We start from the raw sequence: 20279 nt of genomic DNA, 5'->3' as shown, positions 1-20279 counted from the left end.
ATTATGTTTTTCGCAATCATGAGTGTGTGTGTGTGTGTATATGTAGGCATGAGTGTTTATGTGTGTGTGTGGGGGGGGGGGGGTATGTGTGTTTGTGTGTAGGGGTATGTGTGTGTGTGTAGGCATGTGTGTTTGTGTCTGTGTGCAGGTATGAGTGTGTGGGTAGTTGTGTGTATGAGTGTTTGTGTGTGGTGGGGAATGTGTATGTGTGTGTAGGCATTTGTGTTTGTGTCTGTGTGCAGGCATGAGTGTGATGAATGTGTGGGTAGTTGTGGGAAGGTGTGTGTGTATGTGTAGGTGTCTGTATGTATATGTTTGAGTGTGTGTATGTGTTTGTGTGTGTGTACGTGCTTGTGTATGTGTGTGTACGTGTATGTTTTTATGTGTGCGTGTGTGTAGTTGTGTATGTATGCGCGTGTGTGTAGCATATGGATGCAACCTGGAGACGGTTTTCGCTGGAGGAGCAGCATCGTGAGACGGCCGGTCGACGGTGATGCTGCAGAGGGTGCTGGCGGGAAAATAAAATGATAGCACATCAAAACAGTCAAATAAAAGCAATAAGCAATCGTGATTGTTAAAAAAAAAAAAGATAAAAAAAAAACAGGCACATTTAAAAATAAAGTCATTGAAACTTTGTTATGAAACATCGAAGGCGGTGGGGGGTGGGGCTATTTAATTTCTCGTGTCTCCTCCCAAAAAATTTTTTATATCCGCCCCCTGTCTTCATTTAACTCCACCAGCTTACAGTCTCATAAAGATGATATGAGTCTAAATAATACACTCCTTGGAAAATTTTTTAGCCCAAGGAAAACAAAAAGGAACCTTTGATTAGTCAAATAAATAAATAAATGAATAAAAATGTGCTTACTCTTTTTACATAAATTTTACAGAACATGTTTCTAATCTTAGGTCGTTTTGTGACACACACCAGGGGGGCGTCTCGAGCTTAGATTTTTGGGAGAACGGGCTACCTCAATTTACCGAATAGAGCTCCAAATTCTGCTGAATAATGATAACTTAATCAACTTTTTTAAGTATTAGATAACATTACTTATAAGTCTTCAAGCGAAAAAAAAAAATTCTTTAAACATTTTTCATTTTTAAAGCTAAAGTATGTTTCACTCATCAAAATAATCAAACAATTGCACTAACGCATTACAAAACAAAAAGCATGTGCGTTTGTAATATATATAGAAGAAATTATTTTTCCTGTGACAATTTCACTCGAAATTACTTCTGCTATAGAGTCAATTCTCAGAAAAATTCAAGTTTGCTTCGAGACGTTGAACTGGGAAGAGTAAGTTTCAATTTTCATTCTAGTGTGACAAAAAAAAAGGAAAAAAAAAAAGAAGTGTGTGAGTGACTCAGACTTTTAAATAAGCATTTTCGATATTTAAAAATCATATTCACTCGCAGTCGGTAGGATTCGAACCTACGCGGGGAGACCCCAATGGATTTCTAGTCCATCGCCTTAACCACTCGGCCACGACTGCTCAGTTTAGGATGACATAAGAAGTTACAAATACATAGCTTCATAAATAAGGAATTGGCTACATGAAATCAGAGATTTTACAAAAGATGAACTCGCCGATTTTTCCGAAATATTTGTTTGTATTTATGCAATAATCGATTTTTATTTTCCAAACATAATGTCTGTTATACTTAAAATAAGTTTCGGTTTGTAATACTAATTATAATTATACTGATTAAAATCTACATTTTGGAAATATTTAGAAAGAAAATGACGAATGATTGTTGATTGCACTCTTGTCTAAAGATTTTCATAATTTTTTCAGCACTACTTTTAATAATAAAAAAAAATGATCGAATAAAAATAAATATAATTTAAGTGAACGTATGGCAACACAAATCTCTTGAATAGTAAACAACATGGCGGACCATTTATCAAGCGGGCGGATCAATGTGTCTTTAATTCGGGATGATGCTCTTCGATTATTCTTGGATTATCTTGACAAATGTCCCGGAGCAAAAGTATTACTGTTTTATAATTTCCTGCACAATAAATCGTTCTTTACGAACGAATTTCGCAACCGAAAGTCACCCCAACCGAAGGTGTCCCGACTTCGAAATTCGGGATTGTTTTTATATAATTTCGTCAATATTTTTTACAAACACCTCTCAATAACGGACATTCAGAGGACTGAACATTTTGTCCTTTAAATAGAGATGTCCTTTCGTCGGAGGTATTTGATTTGACGTTTGCAGTGTACTATTAACTCAGTATAATTTAATAATAAAGTAAGATACACTGAAGAAAATACAGACGCACCGAGTACCGAGTTCCAATTATGTTTTAAGAACCACCGACAAACAAGTGATGAATTTCGAACTCATTGGAATAGTAGTATAAACCTCCATGCCCAAATAATGGTTTTTAAAACAAAATTCCAGCTGAAATTTAATTACGCATCATTGAAAAGATTTCGTTTGTGACAATAATTTTACAAATAAATTGTTTTTTTAAATACATAAAAGGTAGGATCAATCAAGTTGGAATTAAAACAAACTACATCAATCTATACTTCTACTGCGCCAAACATAAATAATTTTTAAAAACAAATGGAACAACGTTAAAAGCACAAATGTGCAAGAGCACTTTAGACTTTTAATAATTAATACCGACAAGAGTCTTGAAGAAATCTAGTGAATTGATATTTATCTTGTTTAAGAGGGTTGTTAAACCCTTCACTGATGGAATGTCCAGCAGGACACATTAGCTAAACCAGAGGTTCCCAAACTTCAGACCTCGGCGGACCCCCTCTGGAAAAATTACAAACTTTGGGGACACCCCCCTTCCCCTCTCAACGCGCATGCAGAAAATTTTTTTGACACAGTTGAATTTTTTTTTTCATCCAATATATTTTTACGCTTTTTTCCCCTTTAAATTTATTTATTAATTACTAGGGATGTGTCGTTCATGAACGAACGAGTCAAAAAGAACGAATCCTTAAAATGAACGGATCCGTTCGTTCACCTAAAAAATGAACGACCATTCTTTTGAAGAGCAGTTTGGAACCTTGCATTGATGTACTTGTGATAAAATTGCATTTTCTTTTTTTTGAAATACATTTATATTCAAATTTTTAACTCATTAATCAATCTCAAATTTTCTTTCTCTCAGTACAGTACAATAACAGTTTGAACCTTTTTAATTTCTGCTTTATTCATCACTAGTGATACCCGCACGGCTTTGCCCGTAATAGAAAAATCATTAATTATATTCTGTATATTTTTCACAGCTCTTCATTCTTACATTATTATTTTGAGCTATGGAAGTAAAATTCTATTCGAAATTCAGTTAGGAATAAAAATGTTTTATTTGAAGCATAATACTCCAGTTGTAAAATGTGCCTTAGTGTTTGCATTTTATTAATATAGTTTTCTAACAATATGAACTTTGACATGTACACAAAATTAGTTAATGCGTAGTGTGTTTACTTTCAAGAGTTCTGGGGGAGGGGGGGGGGGGGCTACTACCTGCATGTACTCAAGCCTTCCTCATAAACATGCTTTCTTTTTGAATTAAAATATTGTTACTCGTCCTTTAATCTCAATAACATTGAACGTTTTAGCTGGATAGCACCAGGGACCCCCTGGCATGGACTTGCAGACCCCTAGGGGTCTGTGGACCTCTGTACTAGCCTCTGTACTAGGGGATTTACCCTAGAATCATATCATATGTTTCATATTATGTGTCTTGATTCTATTGTGGTTATGAAATATTTTAAGTGCTTTTTTCAAATGAAAACTTATAGTTACTGTTTGACCATCGATTACATGGAAAGGCTAATATCCGGTTTATAGGCGGAAATGGACGTATCTATTAGTTTATAAGGGTGTTGGTTGGTTTGCTACAGATGTGCACTTTTGCCTCCCTATTATTTAGCCTTAGTTTTGTAAAAATGAAAATTTGCTCACAGCAACATTTTTTAAATCTGAAGTATATTCGATCCATATTCTCACGTCAAAAGTTAATTGATTTATTTATTCACAACAAAGTTTTGAGCTTACCATTTTGCTTTTACGTTCCTGAACGAAATGAAAATATTTCCTTTTCTTTTTGTTGTTTCCATGGTAACTATTTTTGTTTTCCCTGATTTTATTTTAGAGAATGCAATAAATGAATAAGGCGCTAGTGGCATTATAAAACGCGTGGATCAAAATCCCATCGTTCTTTTCCCTTCTCCCCTGCTAGATTCATTCAGATGGAATAGTCCTTACTTGGCAGATTGCCAAATTACATACAATCCGCGGTCAAACAGTAATTTGTCGTTCTTGTGATTTGGTTAATGGTGTAAAAAATTCAGATTTTAAAATTTTGTGTTGTGCTAATGCATTTATACCTTTGTTTTCAGGCTCTCTTTTGGGATGAGAAACTGTCTGGTCCTTTTGGCTTGATTGCAAAATTTGCACTTTTGAAGGTAAAAATTATTTTATTGATAACACATATTTATTATTTTTTTTTTAATATAACGTGACTTCTTTAAAAATCCAGAAAGAACAGAAACTAAAAGACAGGTTTTGTGTGTAACAAGACTGAAAATTTTAAAAAATATTTTTGTAAGATCATTTTGTTGGAGATTATAAAATAAATTGTATTGATACAGTCGAACCTCCATACATCAAACTTCCACGTGTCAAAATTTTCTATAGATCAAAATCCCAGCAAATTTACATGTCATTACGTAGAAAAATTGGTTCTAAAAATCGAAAAAATCTCTATATATCGAAAAAAATTTCGAGCCATTCATAGATTTTTTTGTACTTTTAGACTGCTTGTCTCGTTAAAAATGACGGTTAGGGCAGAAAATTATGTTCATGAAAGGTTGCTACGAAACTCACAAGGAATCTGGGGTTGAGAGCAGTGTAGATAGGTCGTTGTTCCATTCTGGAGTTCTTAAATTCCCTCCAGTTTATTTCAAATCTTATTTGCAACAGGGTTGGCCGAATTGGACCCAATTGGGTTGGACCCAATGGGTTTTTTTGAAAAAACCCATTATTTAGCCCACTTTTGGGTTTTTTTAAATTTTTTGAGAAGTTTTTAAAGAAATTAATTAATTTAAATACTTTTACAATTAAAACTTCTTTTTTATTTGTTCTTCACCACAGACAATGAACACAAAAAAATGAGTTTTGAACTTTAATAGTATTTCTTAACTCTTAACAGTATTAAAAAAATACTTCAAAGATTTTAAATAAATGTATTTAACTTTTTTCTTTAACTGGACAATAAATAACTCAAATTATCTTGACTTAGTCCTGTCACGTCTGATTTTCTCAATATTTGTAGATTGTACAGAGGAAATTAATCTAGTTAAAAGGCTTTCATGTGAATTATTTTCTGCTAACCAACGCGTCACAAATCTCGAATAAACACAAGGTATATTTTTTTAGAAATAAACAGATTTTTCAAATGGTCGACAGAAAACAGAATAGAATGTACAGTATTTTCATTATCTTACGAAAAAGTTTAATATTTCTTACTCTGTAGACAGAAATAGAAAAACAGACAACATAAAATTCAAAGAAATGTCTTGATTAAGCTGGAATTCAGTAAAAAGGGATTTAAACTACTTGAGGTTCTACAGTAGTTTTGCATAACAAAATGAAATACAATAAAGTAAAATGCAAAAAAAAAATGTAGTAATTAAAAACGAACAATAGATTTTATCACTCGAGAAGTGACTTTGCCTAAACTGTTGGTAATAATGAAAATTACAAAATCTGAAACTTCACCATTTTTGGGTTTTTTCGTCTTTTATACTTTTCTTCAGAAAACGCTGAATTTTAACTAGTTTTCCAGCTTTTTTTACCCGAAGACAATTTTTGCACTTTGTCCCTATACTCACGCTACAATATGCTACAAGTACCCCACATTTTCCCTAAAAAAGACAAAAAAACTCACATTTATTTTAAAAAACCCAACTTTAGTTGGGTTTTTTGGGTTTTATTTAAAAACCCCCAAAAAACCCTGGGTCCATGGGCTTTTTTAAAAAAACCCGGGTTTTTGCCAACCCTGATTTGCAACCAGTAGTACAGTAAAATCAGTTTCAAGTTATCCCTATAGTCAATTAATTATCATTCCTAGTCTTTTTAGTTTCAGTGAAAATCACTCAAGTTAAGTAGTTTGTTTTTTTACTTTTCTCTTGATTACATTGTCAAAACAAAAATCCCTAATGTTGCGGATCAAGTTGAATCGCGAAGAATGAAGATGTATGAAGGCGCAAAAATGTCATTTCTGGAAAATTTATTATTTTCGCAAGCAGAGTTCCTGCTATTATGAGAAATTGGAAAACCGTAATGAAAGTACTGAATCTTACAGAAAACTCATTCAAAAACATGAAAGGGCAACAGGATTGCCACACACCTGGAAAACCTGGAAATGTCAGGGAAAATGAAAATCACTTAAAATGGTCAGGGAAATGTCAGGGAATACCACAAATTGTTGAAATTTCTGGAAATGTCGGGGAATTAGTTTCCAATTTTTCTGTCTGATGGGTGAAACTGCTGCTCCATTCGGGCAAAGATGCTGCAGCACGGTAAATGTCGCATTCAGGATATGCGAATTTTCCTGATAGTTGAGAGAAAGAAAATTCAAGTTCATTTTTGAAGACTAAATCTGATAAGGCTAGTATGATAAAAACAAAAAAAGAAATATCTATACGAAAATCATAAAGATCTGATTTAATATCTCTAAATTTTATTTTGCCTCTTCAAAAGAAAAAAAAAGAGCCATGATTAGCTTGAAACTACTAATATTTTCCACGATGCATCCATGGTCTTATTAGTATCTTAATAACCTTCATTCTGTTTTCTTTCTTTTTTTTCACAAAATGAATGATGGTTATGAAAATTTAAAGTCTCAAAATTTGTGCTTTTATTAAAACTTTTTCGGGAAACATGCCAACATTGAAACTAGCTTTGCTGAAAATTGTTAGTACGTTGAGATTTCAGTCCTTTTTCAAAAAAAAAAAAAAAAGAAGAAAGCGTACTAATTGGAAATTGCTGATCTCCTAAAGCATTTGTAATCAATGTAATTTAATTTTTAGTTTATCTTAACTTTCAATGTTGATTACAATTATTGATACTTTTTTAAAGCATTATTTGATTCATAAAGGAGGTTTGTTTACATTAAAAAATATGTTGTATTGGTATTTTATAACGCATGTCAACATTCATTAACCTGGAATTTTTTTCTAAAAGCAACTGGAAAACCTGGAATCGTCTGGGAATTTCATTCTTGAACTTCTGTAGCGTATTACAGTTGGCGAAAATTATCTTTAATTTTAATGCTTTAGGTGATTTTTATGATAAACTAAGATTGTTTCTATTAGAGGTGCGACATCGATGGCAAAATGTCGATGTTTCAAAACATTGATGATAGAAATTAAAGCATCGATGGTAGGGGAACCTGGGGATCCTTGACCACGTTTTCAGATAAACATTTTTGTAAATTTTATTTTGAGAATTTAAATATCATATGATAGCACATATTGAAGGACATTCTATTGGCAACAGGAATATATTTGCGATAATGTAAATAATACATTTTTTCTTATCTAAAATTAATATTTTTTAAAACTTAGCGGGTCAAGCCTCCCTTATTAAGAGAGGCTTGACCCATGGTATGGGAGACTTGACCTGGACAATGATATACAATTGTAAAATGAGAAATATAAAAGTCTTTTATTAATTATGTAAATATTAAATATACATGTTTTAGCATGATAATTGAATGTTCAGAAATTATTTTTAAGATCATGTACATATTAATATTTAGAATATGACATTTATAATATTTTACCAATTATATTTAAAAAAACAATAAAGAATACTGTCCATAGAATCAAGTAAACAGATTTACCTCCTATTTATTTTTAATATATTTTATTTAATTTGTGCATACATAAAAATGTACAAAGTGGGACATTATCTAAATGGCATAAATTGGGAAAAATCAAAATTAAATTGAACTTTCATGGCTACTCTTTCAGTATAACCAGAAGATATAGGACATGGCAGTTTAGTCATATCTGTAAAATATACAACAGATGAATCATTGTTTTCAGGATAAATAAAACTAAATGATTGTTCACATCGTTGTAAGAAGGTGACTTCATACTCATAATTTAGTACCAATACTCGTGTAACCCGCCCAACAAAATAACACAAATCTCTTTTTGTTGTAACTTTTACAACAGCAAAGTCGCCAACATCAAATTTATTATTTTTTACTCTAAAATCTTCTATTTCTTCTTCAGTGCAGCTAGAAGGTGTATCAACATTGGATTCCTCTGTATTAGTAGTGATAATTTTTTTTTACTTTCTTTACCCTTGGAAATTTGTTCCTTAAAATATTTTTATTTTTTCGCTTTTGTCTGTCTTCATGTTCAATCTCAACTGATCTTTTTACTGATGTGTCGGTTAAAATTCTTGACCTTGTTGGTTGCGAGATATTATTTTCCTAGGTATATGCACTGTGGTTACATCTGTTTCATCCACATTATAAATAGATTCTGGGCCAAATTTAAATTTTTCAAAAACTTTTTTCAAATTGTCTTGGAACTCGCTTACTGTGAATTTATTAAATGCAGTTGATCTACTTAACCTTTAGCCAACGGCGGTACATATGCTGTACCGACAAAAAGTGCTCTCTTCCTACGGCTGTGGTACAACGTCTGTACCAGTCCTTCCCTTCCCCCTCCAGTTACTTCCCGCAGTTGATAATCCTTTCACACACGCCTACGCAGGGAGAAAATGAATGAAACGCACTACACCCCTTTTGGGGGTCTGTCAATCAGAGGCGTTTGGCATAGTTTTGTTCCCAGTGAAGGAATGTGTGGCGAAGTTTCGAAAAAGAGGGGAGAAAGTTAAGCAGTAGTAAAATACTTGAAGGAAAGAAAAATTTTTGATAGCCTTTTTCTGTTTAATAACCCAATAGTAAGGCTTCCTATAATTAATAACAGCATATTTTACTGAGTACAAAACACCTATTTAGTTTAAGCAGTGTAGATATTTAGGGAGCAAAGCGCAAGAAACATCATTCTCCAAAATATTTCTTTTGTTATGGTTTTATAAAAATAATTAAACACTTGAAAAGCATATCTTATTTTGCTAACTTTTCGAAAATGAATATCATGCTGAATAAGAAACAACTTATCAATTTGCGATTTGCCACGTTTCATTTATTTCTTTATTTACATTTTAACTGAAAATTATTTGTAATACCGTTTCAAACAAAACATGGAAAACATTCTAAAATCAAAAAATTTGAAAGAGAGGTTCAATTAAGAATCTGTGTCGTGAATCTTTTGGTTTGAAAATTGAAAGTTAGACTAAATGCTCTTTTTTTTTTTTTATAAAAAGAGTCACTAGCACAGCCAGAATTATCTTCTGGAGGGGGTTTTCTGTTCAAAACGAGCCTTTTCATATGTAAAAGTTATTGCACTAGAGATGGCAAGAATGTTAAAATCAAGGGCTCTGACTGGTGTTTTTACCCCCCCCCCCTTCGCTACGCCTCAAAATCTATCTAATTGATCACTTATTGAGTGAAAAGCATAAAAACTTAATTTTGATATTTTAGAAAATATAAATGTATTTCCTTGATATTTTGTCTATAGTGAATATTATTTCAGTAGAAAGTCAAAAGGACTAAGGATATGCTGAATGAAACAAAATAAGTATGGTACACCGGGGCACGTTTACGAGGATTTTTTTTTTCGCTGAATTTTTTAATTTTATGGTTCAACTTAGGAATTCTTAAACGTTATGGCCTTATAAAGCAGTTAATAAAGTATAAATTTGTGCATTCAGTTTTCCCCTTGTTTGTATTTAAGGGGCTTAAAATGTTAATTTTTAAGTCAAAGTCGGTTGCTCCTCTTTCTTCCTTGCGCAAAAAAAAAAGAGGTTAAGTGAAAAGATTTATAAGAGCACTTGATATATCTTACTCAGTTTTCAATGAGAGTCTAATATCTGTTTATTTTTTTTTCTGTTAATTAATTCTTACATTTGGAACTGTTTATGCCAGTAAAAAATGGAAGAAAGAGGTTGGTTTTCTGTTTACTCATGCGTATTTTTTTTTTACTTATCTTCTCTTACTCACAAATAACAACGTACTGGGTAGTGAAAATGTATTATAAAGATAGTACATGAATAGGAAATGTTGAAAAGAGGAAAGACTTGGAATCTAAAACAAATTTGCCCAGATATTTTTCTTGTGCATTGTGAAGGGAGCGGAACTTAATCCTTCAACAATTACTAGAGGTATTTCAACCACAATTAGAAGAAAGAGTGAATGGGGATATCAGGGGATTTGTAGGCTGTCTCTCCATATTATCTCACTCGACAGTGATTGACTTTGAAATGCCAGCTTCATATACAAAAAAGGGTGCCTTGCATGCTCTAAAAGATAGATAAGCGCTAACGTTCTTTATGTAAATGAATACGGTGTTCAAGCATATTCCGCTTGCACCTGCTCAGAAAAGCAAAGCAGGGAATTGTTCGCTATTATTGTGGATTCTTTCTTGGACACACGTATTAGTGTCATCATTTTTCTGAATAGCCAAGCTGAAAAGCAATGTTGCCTCCCTTGAATCTAAGGTATTCTACATTGTATTTACAATGGCTTTGGTCTCAGTTGAACTCTATTTACCTCCGCATTTTAGCGCATAGATAAGGACATCTGGCATTTATTGAATCCAGTGGTCTACCTCACAAATAGAGTTTGATATTTATTATTTTGTTGTCGTTAGCCTTAGGTTAGATGAGAAGCGTTATTTCAGTGATTTCAATTTTAAAACTGAACCAAATATACTTACAGAAAATCTAAACCTAGAGAACCCCATAAGGAACAAGGAGGGAAAAAAATTATTTTCAAACCATTGAATAAGTGATGACAAGCCAAGTATAGTGTCCCACTATAGTAACCCTGTATTGCGGAGAGCTCAGCGGTCGAAGTGGACATCGCCCCCTTTATGCTGTCCTATTCGGGGGGGAAGGAACTAAGAAAGCTTTGAGCCGTAGGGAGAGGGAAAAGATAATTGTATAGTTGCCGTAGCCTAAAGGTTAAACTTGTGCTTTCAGGCTTTCTCAGCGATAATTCCTTATGCCCATTCATAAACCCACGGAGCCAATCATATGAAGCTATCTTACCTTGACCTTTATCTTGTTGACCTTAGTTCAACCTCCTGTAACTTAATTAGAACTTAAGTGATCAAATTTTAGACAGGCATTTCAAAATATACAACTCTTTACCTTTAAAATGATGCCTCATTTGTTTACAAATTTTAATTTTGAAAATTTGATGCTCTGGTTGACCTTATCATGGAATTGCCCTTTTTCAGAAAAATTAACTTATAAATTTGCAAATTTTCCTGAAAAACCAGATATTAATCGTAATTTAGTTTTTTTTATTATGAATTGTTGCAACAAAAATTCCATTGTAAACAATAACTGATAAGTTAATATTTGTCAACAATCAATGTTTTGGTTTTATTGTAAACATACAAAACATATAATAATCATATATATTATATCCATAAAGTAACTATTGTAATTATAAATTGTTTTTGATAAAAAGTACTTCTAGTATTCCTAAACTGTTTAAGTAAGGGAGCCTTGACCCAGTGGGTCAAGCCTCCCTTACATAGAGTGGGTCAAGCGTCCCCACCTATCCATTTTCTACAGAATAGCACATGGTGAGGTTAAGCCAAATTCAAGGAACAAACTTTATAGTTATAATAAAAGCTCAATGTTATAATATTTAGAAAATCCCATTTGCAAAAATATAAATTAATTACATTTACTGAAAAGGTCTGACAAATTATGCTCAAAATTCTTACTTTTTAGGCTGAAAAACTCTCTTTTCTGAATATCTCCTCACACCTGATAGCTAGATGAATAAAACTAAGATGGATGCCTGATCACTAGCTTTGACTGCCATTTAGTGAGAAACAGCTAAAATATTTTTAAATACAAAAATTGAAGGGTGGATCAAGCCTTCCTTATGGTCAAGGCTCCATAGTTACTCCTAATGATACATCGACCAAAAAACATCGACGTTTCCAAACATTGACGTTTTAAAACATTGATCTTTTTATCAATGTATAACATACATTTTTGAATATACTATACTAATTTAAGCAATACAAAGGATTACGTCCCCGATGAATATATTGAAAACACCGAACCTCAAATCATGAATATAATTTAATAAGAATAATTTCGCAACATCTTGGTATTATAGTAGGACAAAAATTGATAGTAAGACAAGCACCGATTAATACAAACTAGTTTTGTAATAAGGAAATATTTTCAAACTAAATGAAACTAAAACTAAATTTATATCAAAAAAGAACATAAGAAAAAATGTATCATAGCACTTACCGTCAGTTGAATGATGAGAAAAAGTTGTGCTAATTGTTTTAAAAATACCAAGTTAATTCTAACAATTATTATTAAGAGCAAGAAATATGTGTTGTACAGTTCTTTAATAATTAAACACAAATTGTAAGTAATAGGGGGATGACTTTTTGGGGGAAATCAATAAGTAACCCCGAATATTGGTGTTGACAGTTTGGAGAAAGAGAAATTTGTTTACTTTGTCTCCCAGAAGAACATTTCTCTTTTTGCAGACTATCCCACCAGTCAGAGAAACATTTCTTTCTGATGGAACAGAAGTTGCCATCACTTTCAAATACTTTAGAGCAACTTTTACCAACTCTGAATTTTTTAGGTTATAATTTTCACCGTAGTAATGTCTACGATTTTTCTATAGTTTAATAACTGGAGCCTTGAAATAGACTGCAAGTCCTGGCACCTGACTACCAGTGTCAGGTTCTCCCAATAGCTTTGACCTCTTCCTCACTCTCTATCGTGTAGTGATCTTCCCGTGTCGTCACTCTCTTCGTGTAGTGATCGTGTATTTCACTATCGTGTAGTGATCTTCTCAAAAGTCATCCTCTATACAGAAAAATTGATCTTATAAAATAGGTGCAAGAAAAAAACAATTATTATTATTATTATTTTTTTTTTTTGGCAACTCCATAAGTAAACTTAATTACCTAGTGAGAAAATTGGAGCAAATTTTATGATAATTTTTGACTAAAATGCAAAAACATCAACATCGAAAAAACATTGCAACCAAAACATTGATGGTCCAAAAACATCAAAAGTAAAACATCGATGTTTTGACAAAAACATTGATGTTTCCAAAACATTGACATCAATGTCGCACCCCTAGTTTCTATATATTGAATTTTTTTCCGGCAATTTTCTACTTCGATGTATGGAGGTCCGACTGTACTTCCTTCTTTCCATTTTGCAGTTCTCACTAAATTGAATGCAGACATTGAAATAAAATTCATACCCATGCTTTACAGCAGTAAGGAACCCCTATCTAATGATGCGCTTGAGAGATGAGCAATTGAATTTGCACGCCGGTGCATTATGAAATGGTCATATGTTTTTTAAGCATCTGAGAATAGTGTCACCATTTATAATGCAAAAATGTGATTTAAATTGCAAGTTTAGTTGCACAAATGAAATGCAAATATGCATTTTGCCAACTCCCCTTACTTTTCTTTAATACTTGACCTCTTCCTTAAAAGTGAAAAAAAAAGTTATACAGATGTTGAAGTGTGTATTATAAAGATATTTATGTTGGAGTAAAAAATTAATCAAATAAAATAAATAAATGATGAAATCCCTGTCCTGCAGACACCCCTCTTTTACAGACAAAAATGCTTGTGCTATTAGTGTTTGTTCCAGAGAGATTTAACTATAATTCAAGGTGCTTGAGACATTTATTTATGCATAATAATGTGTAACGCACTGTGACTGTATAAATCAGAAAATATAGATAGTATAATTTTCAACATGCACTTTGATACTTTCAAAGTTCTTATACTCAAATGTTTATTTTATCTTTACTAATAATAATGCTGAAAATCTCTTTGTCTGGATGTCAGGATCTCTGACTGGCATAGCGCCTAGACCGTTCGGCCGATTTTCATGAAATTTGGCAAACAAAATTAGTTTGTAGTGTGGGGATGTGCACCTTGAAGCGATTTTTCGAAAATTCGATTTTGTTCTTTTTCTATTCCAATTTTAAGGACATTTTCCCATGGGCGGATTTAAGGGGGGGGGGGGGCGAGGAGAGGCAGTGCCCCCCCAGTCTTGGATGGACTTTATACATAGTAACAAAACACCTTTCGAAAACTTAAAAGAAAAAAAAACTATTTTTTTTCTTTTTTGAATAGTTCAGATGTGAAAATTAAGAGAATAGCGAATCTCCTTGGGGTGGGGGCAACATACACTGCATTACAAGTAGTAAGGCTCTCACTATGTTGCTGAAATGTGTTAAAAGCGACTATTTTGAACTGAAAACTTCTGATCTAGCTATGGGTTAAGCTGCAATACTTGAAACAATCGACGATTATTTCAACGAATTCGAAGCTAAAACACAGATTTAAAAAAAAACGGATTTACCTATAAACTAAACAAGCTATAGCTTAGGACACCCACTTTGTTGAAGGCTCTCAACTCCTAAAAATTTCATGATTTGTTTCAAAAAAAAAAAAGGAAAAAAAAGTTCTTAAAAAAATAATTTCATTTTAAAGTTCTTGAAAACAGTAAAAATCAGGACAAGTGTGGATACAAATTATAAGTTTTTAAATTTATAACAAATGTGAGGGGGGTAGGGCGAAACATGCCGAAATGTGTCAAATTCAGCTCCTTGCGATATCCTGTTGCAAAAATGTAAAAGTCATGGTTCTCGCGTTTCTGTAACATATTACTTGAGATAAGTTTTTGTTACTCACATGTTTTATATCTTGTTTGCAGTTTATTTAATCTTGAATGCTGTATTTTGGGAATTTTTTTGTAGTGCTTGTTTTCATCTTACTTCTTCTGTATATTGTTAATCTGTTTAGCCTGAAAAAAAATTACACTATTTCTATTCCTTTTCGTTTTCTGTACTACTTGTAATTGAAAAAAGTTGGTGTACTGGGAAATCTTTTTTATTTTAAACTTAAAATAGTTGCTCTTACAAAATTAGAACGATACATTAAAACTGTACAACCTAGTACTAAATTTCAGAGACTGGAAAGGGCAAATGAAGTGCCTTAAATAATCTTAATTGTTCTCAGCTCCTTGAAAAGAATTAGATCAGTCTTTAAAATTCCTAAGCAAAGTGTACTTCAATTTTATATTCTTATCAAATGTATAAATTATGAATTGTCCAAATGGGCAGCATGTTACTCTTGTTACCTATTTTCGAAATCTGTACACAATTTCTTTTAAAACATCTTTTACTATTGATCATTTTGTATTTAATTCAATGCTGTATTTGTGGGTGGGTTAGAGGCGTGATCAAAAACTAATTGAATTGAACCGACAGCCGAAGTTAAGCAATTAACAATGCATAATCTTTTCTTCTCCATCGCTTTTTCTCTCTGAGGACTACTGTCATTGATTTGTTGATCCGAAACAATTTTTAATGTGTATTATTGTAATTTGCAAAATAATATTTCGCCTATTTTTTCCGAGATTTTTGTAGTTCCAATAACCCCTTATGAGGCTTCAAAATGCAGAATTTTACATCTATTTTACAAAAATTCCTTTCAGAGTGAGAAATCCCCGGACCCCTTAAAGTTGGAGATATTCTATACCCCACTTAGGGATACCATTTCCCTTCTTAAGTTCAATTCAAAACGATAGAAAGCAATGCAAACATAAAAAAAGTACCTAAAGGCATGCCTTTACGAAATCATGGGGGGGGGGGGGGGGCTTTAAAAAATGGCCTTTTTCACCACCGATGGAAAAGTTGTCTGAACTACAAAAGAGACTCAGAAACTGAAATAGCTTTGGACCATGTTAAATGTAAATCCAGCCTCGATTACAACTAATGTTGCTCCAAAAAAAAAAAAAAAAAATCCTGCCCCCCCCAGGAACTCAGTCCTAAATCCGCCTATGCATTTTCCCGAGCAAAATTTATCATAAGATGTACGAGTAAATGACCAAGTTATCATAACCTGGAACCGTAACATGGGCAAGCCAATTGGTGAGAAATTCGCCATACATTATTTGTAAATAGACAGGCGAAAGAAAAGACCTTTTAATTTTCTACTACGGACAAAGCCGTGCGGGTACCACTAGTTAATGAAATAAACCACACTACAAGGGGAAAATGATGTTTTTTCCTCCTAATCTCAGTTTTTAAGCTATGCAATATTATTTTAAAAGTATGAATAGTGAAGGAATTTATAATTCAAGAAAAAAAAAGATCATGAAGCAACCTTTAAGAAATGCCTCATGACACCCTTTAGGGTCGCAACCCACAGGTAGAGAACTCTTGTGTGTTCAAGTAGTGAAAACAGTCGTCATAAAATATTTTGCATGTTTGGTGTAGTTTCTTTATTTTTTTTAAAAATTGATGTACTTTATTCTAGGAGCATGATGTAGCGGAAATGTTTCCCGTGAAGCCTAATTATTTTCCTTCAGTGGAAGCCCATAACATCATATTTATTGTTCGGCCAAAGTTAAATTTGATGGACATCATTGCTGATTATGTGTTAAAGTAAGTTGTTGTAATATTTTTATATAATGTACTTTAAATGCTACTTCCAAGTCTCGAGAATGCAAAACTCTAGGAATCAAAGATCTCTTATATAAAAGTTGAAATTGTTGCATACAACGTTAGGCTTGTTGAATGATGGAACAAAAGAAGATGTAAGCAGTAGGACTCAATCCGCCTATTTTGTTGTTTATAATCTGATCCTTTAACAACTATGCCAAAAGGAACCTTACAAATACAAATGTGACGACCAGCAACAGGCTCTGGGCCCAGCTAGGCTGGTCCTAGTCAATTAATTAGTCCCCAATGAAGATCAATGGCCCTCTTAAAGCTATCCACTCCCTTGCTCATTACCGCCTCTTCCGGTAAGCTATTCCAAGTGCCCACGACCCTGCTAAAGTAGTAGTTTTTCCTGATTTCCAGGTTAGCCTGAGATTTAAATAGCTTAAAACAATGACCCCTTGTCCTGCTTTCCCCGCAAAAATTTAATCCATTTACATCTTTCATTTTGATAAATTTAAATAACTGAATCATGTCCCCTCTGACTCTCCTTTGCTCCAGGCTATACATGTTAAGCCTATTAAGTCTGGTATCATAATCTAAATCTGAGAGTCCCCTTACTAATTTAGTTACCCTTCTTTGAACCCTTTCCAATACAGAAATATCTTTCTTCAGATAAGGCGACCAAAACCGAACAGCATACTCCAAATGAGGTCTTACTAAACTCCTATATAAAGGCAGAAGAACCTTCTTAGATTTGTTTGAAATAGATCTACAGTAGAAGACCGTTATAACGCACACCTTGGGACCAGCGCGTTTGCGTTATACAGGTTTTGGCGTTATATAGGTCATTTCACAAGTTTTGAAACTAATATTCCGAATATATCTATATATTAGCACCTCAAACTGAGTTTTATCTGTAGTGAGTATTCAAGCACTAATTATACAACTAATCATTCAAATAAATATGCTTCACAATGAAACGAAACTGAATTATCCTGCACTTCTGCCAGCTAATAGTTTGCATAACAGCTGCATTTTCAAGAGCCATCTGGTATATTCTATTGTGAATATTAATTTTCATTTAAAAGCTTTGAATTAAGCTGGAGAGATGAAAAACTTCCAAAATTTAATTTGCCTAACAATTTTTATGTTAGCAAGCCTAAAAAAAGGGATTTTTTGAACTTAAAAACCTATTGTTTACTTCTGAAAAGTTGTGCGGTTTAGAGAGAATTGCGTTATTCAGGTCGGCGTTATATTGATAAACCCAAGCATTCTGTTGGCTTTGTTACTTGCAATGCTGCACTGTTGACTAAACTTGAAATCCTGATACCTTGAAGTGTAGAACCACAGACATATGCATTAAAATGTATGCACAAACAATTAGTCCTTAATTTAATGTCAATTTACCTCCCTGCTAAATTATAATTGAAAAAATGTTTAAAGAAAAAAAAACTGAACATTAAATCATGCAGTATAATCTTCATGACATAGAAAAATATGTAAGAAGCAAGCAACATGGTGCTAGATGACTACTCTGTATTGAATATGGCTTATACCATTGTAAAGGAAACTTCTCACTTAAATAGCAAAAGTATAACACATAATCCGTACTTTTAATGACATTCACCTATTTCTAATTTAGCCTACACATTTACCTCTCCTTATTACCATATTACCCCGCATTATCCGGCATGCCGCAAAATTCAGGGGTTACCAGATTTTCAATGACACTTGCCTGGTCCTTTGCGGCATGCCAGAAAAATCGAGGTTAGGAAAAAAAATAATACAAGGGAGCCCATGTGCAAAATTTTAAAGGGAAGGGGGCTCAGATTTTTTCCCCATGGTTTATCAGGATATTTCCCTCTTAGAAATTGATTTCAGTACAGATTAGAGTTATTAAAATTTGACATTTTTAATAACTTATTCATTAATTTCTGGAGAAGAAATATTTTTCCATTTTTTGCAAAGAAAAACGTACTAAAAACAAGGAAATTCTGATTAAAAAGGGGGGGGGGAGGGCTTGAGCGCCCACTTGCCCCCCATATGGGCGTCCTTGAATTAATACTATAAAAAATACAGGGTGGTCCCGAATTCATGGTACAAACTTTAATGGTAGGTACTGGACATTGTAACAAGGATTTATTGTATAGGAATGTATAGTCGCAAGTGACGCGTTAAGGCGTAAACAGGGGAAATAAAAGGAAAGAGAAATGGAGTGATCGGTTGGTATCACTGCCGGTAGAGGGCAGTAGATCTCTAGCCGCCGTTGAACATGATGCATCGCAGTAGGGAAAAGCGCCATTCACAATTGTACTGCCATAGACGATGGGTGACTTTACGTATGCAGAAAAAGCAGACATGCATTACATGTACGGCCGTGCAAATGGTAACGCCAGAGCTGCGTTACGAATGTATCGGAGCTGTACGCACTCCAAGGCTGGAACAAAGCATCTTGAACATTGTGGCTGATAGACCCGAGTCAAGCACAAGAACTGTTGCGCGTGACGTAGGTGTGAGTCATCAGACTGTATGCAGAGTGTTAAAGGAAAATCGCTTACACTCCTTCCATTTTCAGAAAGTACAAGCATTGAATCCGGCAGATTATCCTCTTCGCGTGAACTTCTGCCAGTGGGTGTTGCAGCAATGTGCGTTGCAGCAAGATTTCGTAGGTCATGTGCTATTTACAGATGAAGCGACATTTTCACGCGAGGGTGTCTTTAATGCGCACAATTCCCATGTGTGGGCAACCGATCCCACATAATCCACATACAACGCGTCCACATGCGTTTCAACAACGTTTCAGTATTAATGTGTGGGCTGGTATTGTGAACGATTTTTTGATTGACCCATACTTACTACCCACGCGACTCAGTGGCGGAAGCTATCTTATTTTTCTGCAAGAAGTGTTACCACAACTGCTGCATGATGTTCCGATCGCTATTCGTAACCGCATGTGGTTTCAGCACGATGGGGCGCCAGCACACTTCAGCATTGATGTACGGATTTACCTGAATGCCACGTTTGGTGCTAGATGGATTGGGTGTGATGGACCAGTCCCTTGGCCACCCCGATCTCCCGATTTCTCGAGCCTCGATTACTTTTTATGGGGACATCTAAAGAGTCTTGTTTATGAGACTCCAGTTGACTCAGATGAGGATCTCATCGCTCGCATATCTGTAGCTGCTGCAGGTGTGCGTGAAATACCAGGCATCTTTAAATGTGTACGCTAATCGCTGCACCGAAGCTGTCAAGCATGTATCGCTAATGGTGGACGCAATTTTGAACACTTACTGTAAACATGACACTTGTCAACAACGATTTCAATAAAATCTTTGTTTTTCCTTTCGGCCGTTATTTCCCCTGTTTACGCCTAACCACGTCACTTGCGACTATACATTACTATACAATAAATCCTTGTTACAATGTCCTGTACCTACCATTAAAGTTTGTACCATGAATTCGGGACCACCCTGTATATGTTCAGCTCAAAAATGAATATAAGTTCTATACATATCTTATTAGTATTAATAAACAGTTTAATTTTGTAAAAATATTTACCAACAATACTATTTGTTATTTTAACAAGAAAAATATTGTTTAATAATGAATAATTATACAAAAATTAATTAAAACTACGTTATTATGCATTATTCATTATTAAACAAAACTATGTAAGCAAACA

At 33.7% G+C, this 20279-nt stretch overlaps 1 protein-coding gene and 1 non-coding gene across 2 annotated transcripts in view; one reads left to right on the top strand and one right to left on the bottom strand.

Annotated features, from left to right (window-relative positions):
- Positions 1-1411: 1411 nt before the first annotated feature.
- On the bottom strand, positions 1412-1493 carry Trnas-aga (transfer RNA serine (anticodon AGA)). Its single transcript has one exon. It is a non-coding gene; the product is annotated as a tRNA-Ser (tRNA).
- A 396-nt stretch (positions 1494-1889) lies between these two features.
- LOC129220081 (vacuolar protein sorting-associated protein 33A-like) overlaps positions 1890-20279 on the top strand; it is an 81300-nt gene continuing 62910 nt past the window's right edge. The window contains exons 1-3 of the mRNA XM_054854419.1: positions 1890-1992; positions 4377-4442; positions 16470-16597. Of these exons, the coding sequence (XP_054710394.1) occupies positions 1891-1992; positions 4377-4442; positions 16470-16597 (296 nt within the window). The 5' untranslated portion in view covers position 1890. The remainder of the gene's footprint in view (positions 1993-4376; positions 4443-16469; positions 16598-20279) is intronic.

Source organism: Uloborus diversus, chromosome 4 (assembly GCF_026930045.1).
Source record: "Uloborus diversus isolate 005 chromosome 4, Udiv.v.3.1, whole genome shotgun sequence".
NCBI classification, from domain to species: domain Eukaryota; kingdom Metazoa; phylum Arthropoda; class Arachnida; order Araneae; family Uloboridae; genus Uloborus; species Uloborus diversus.
This window is presented reverse-complemented; position numbering and strand designations above follow the sequence as displayed.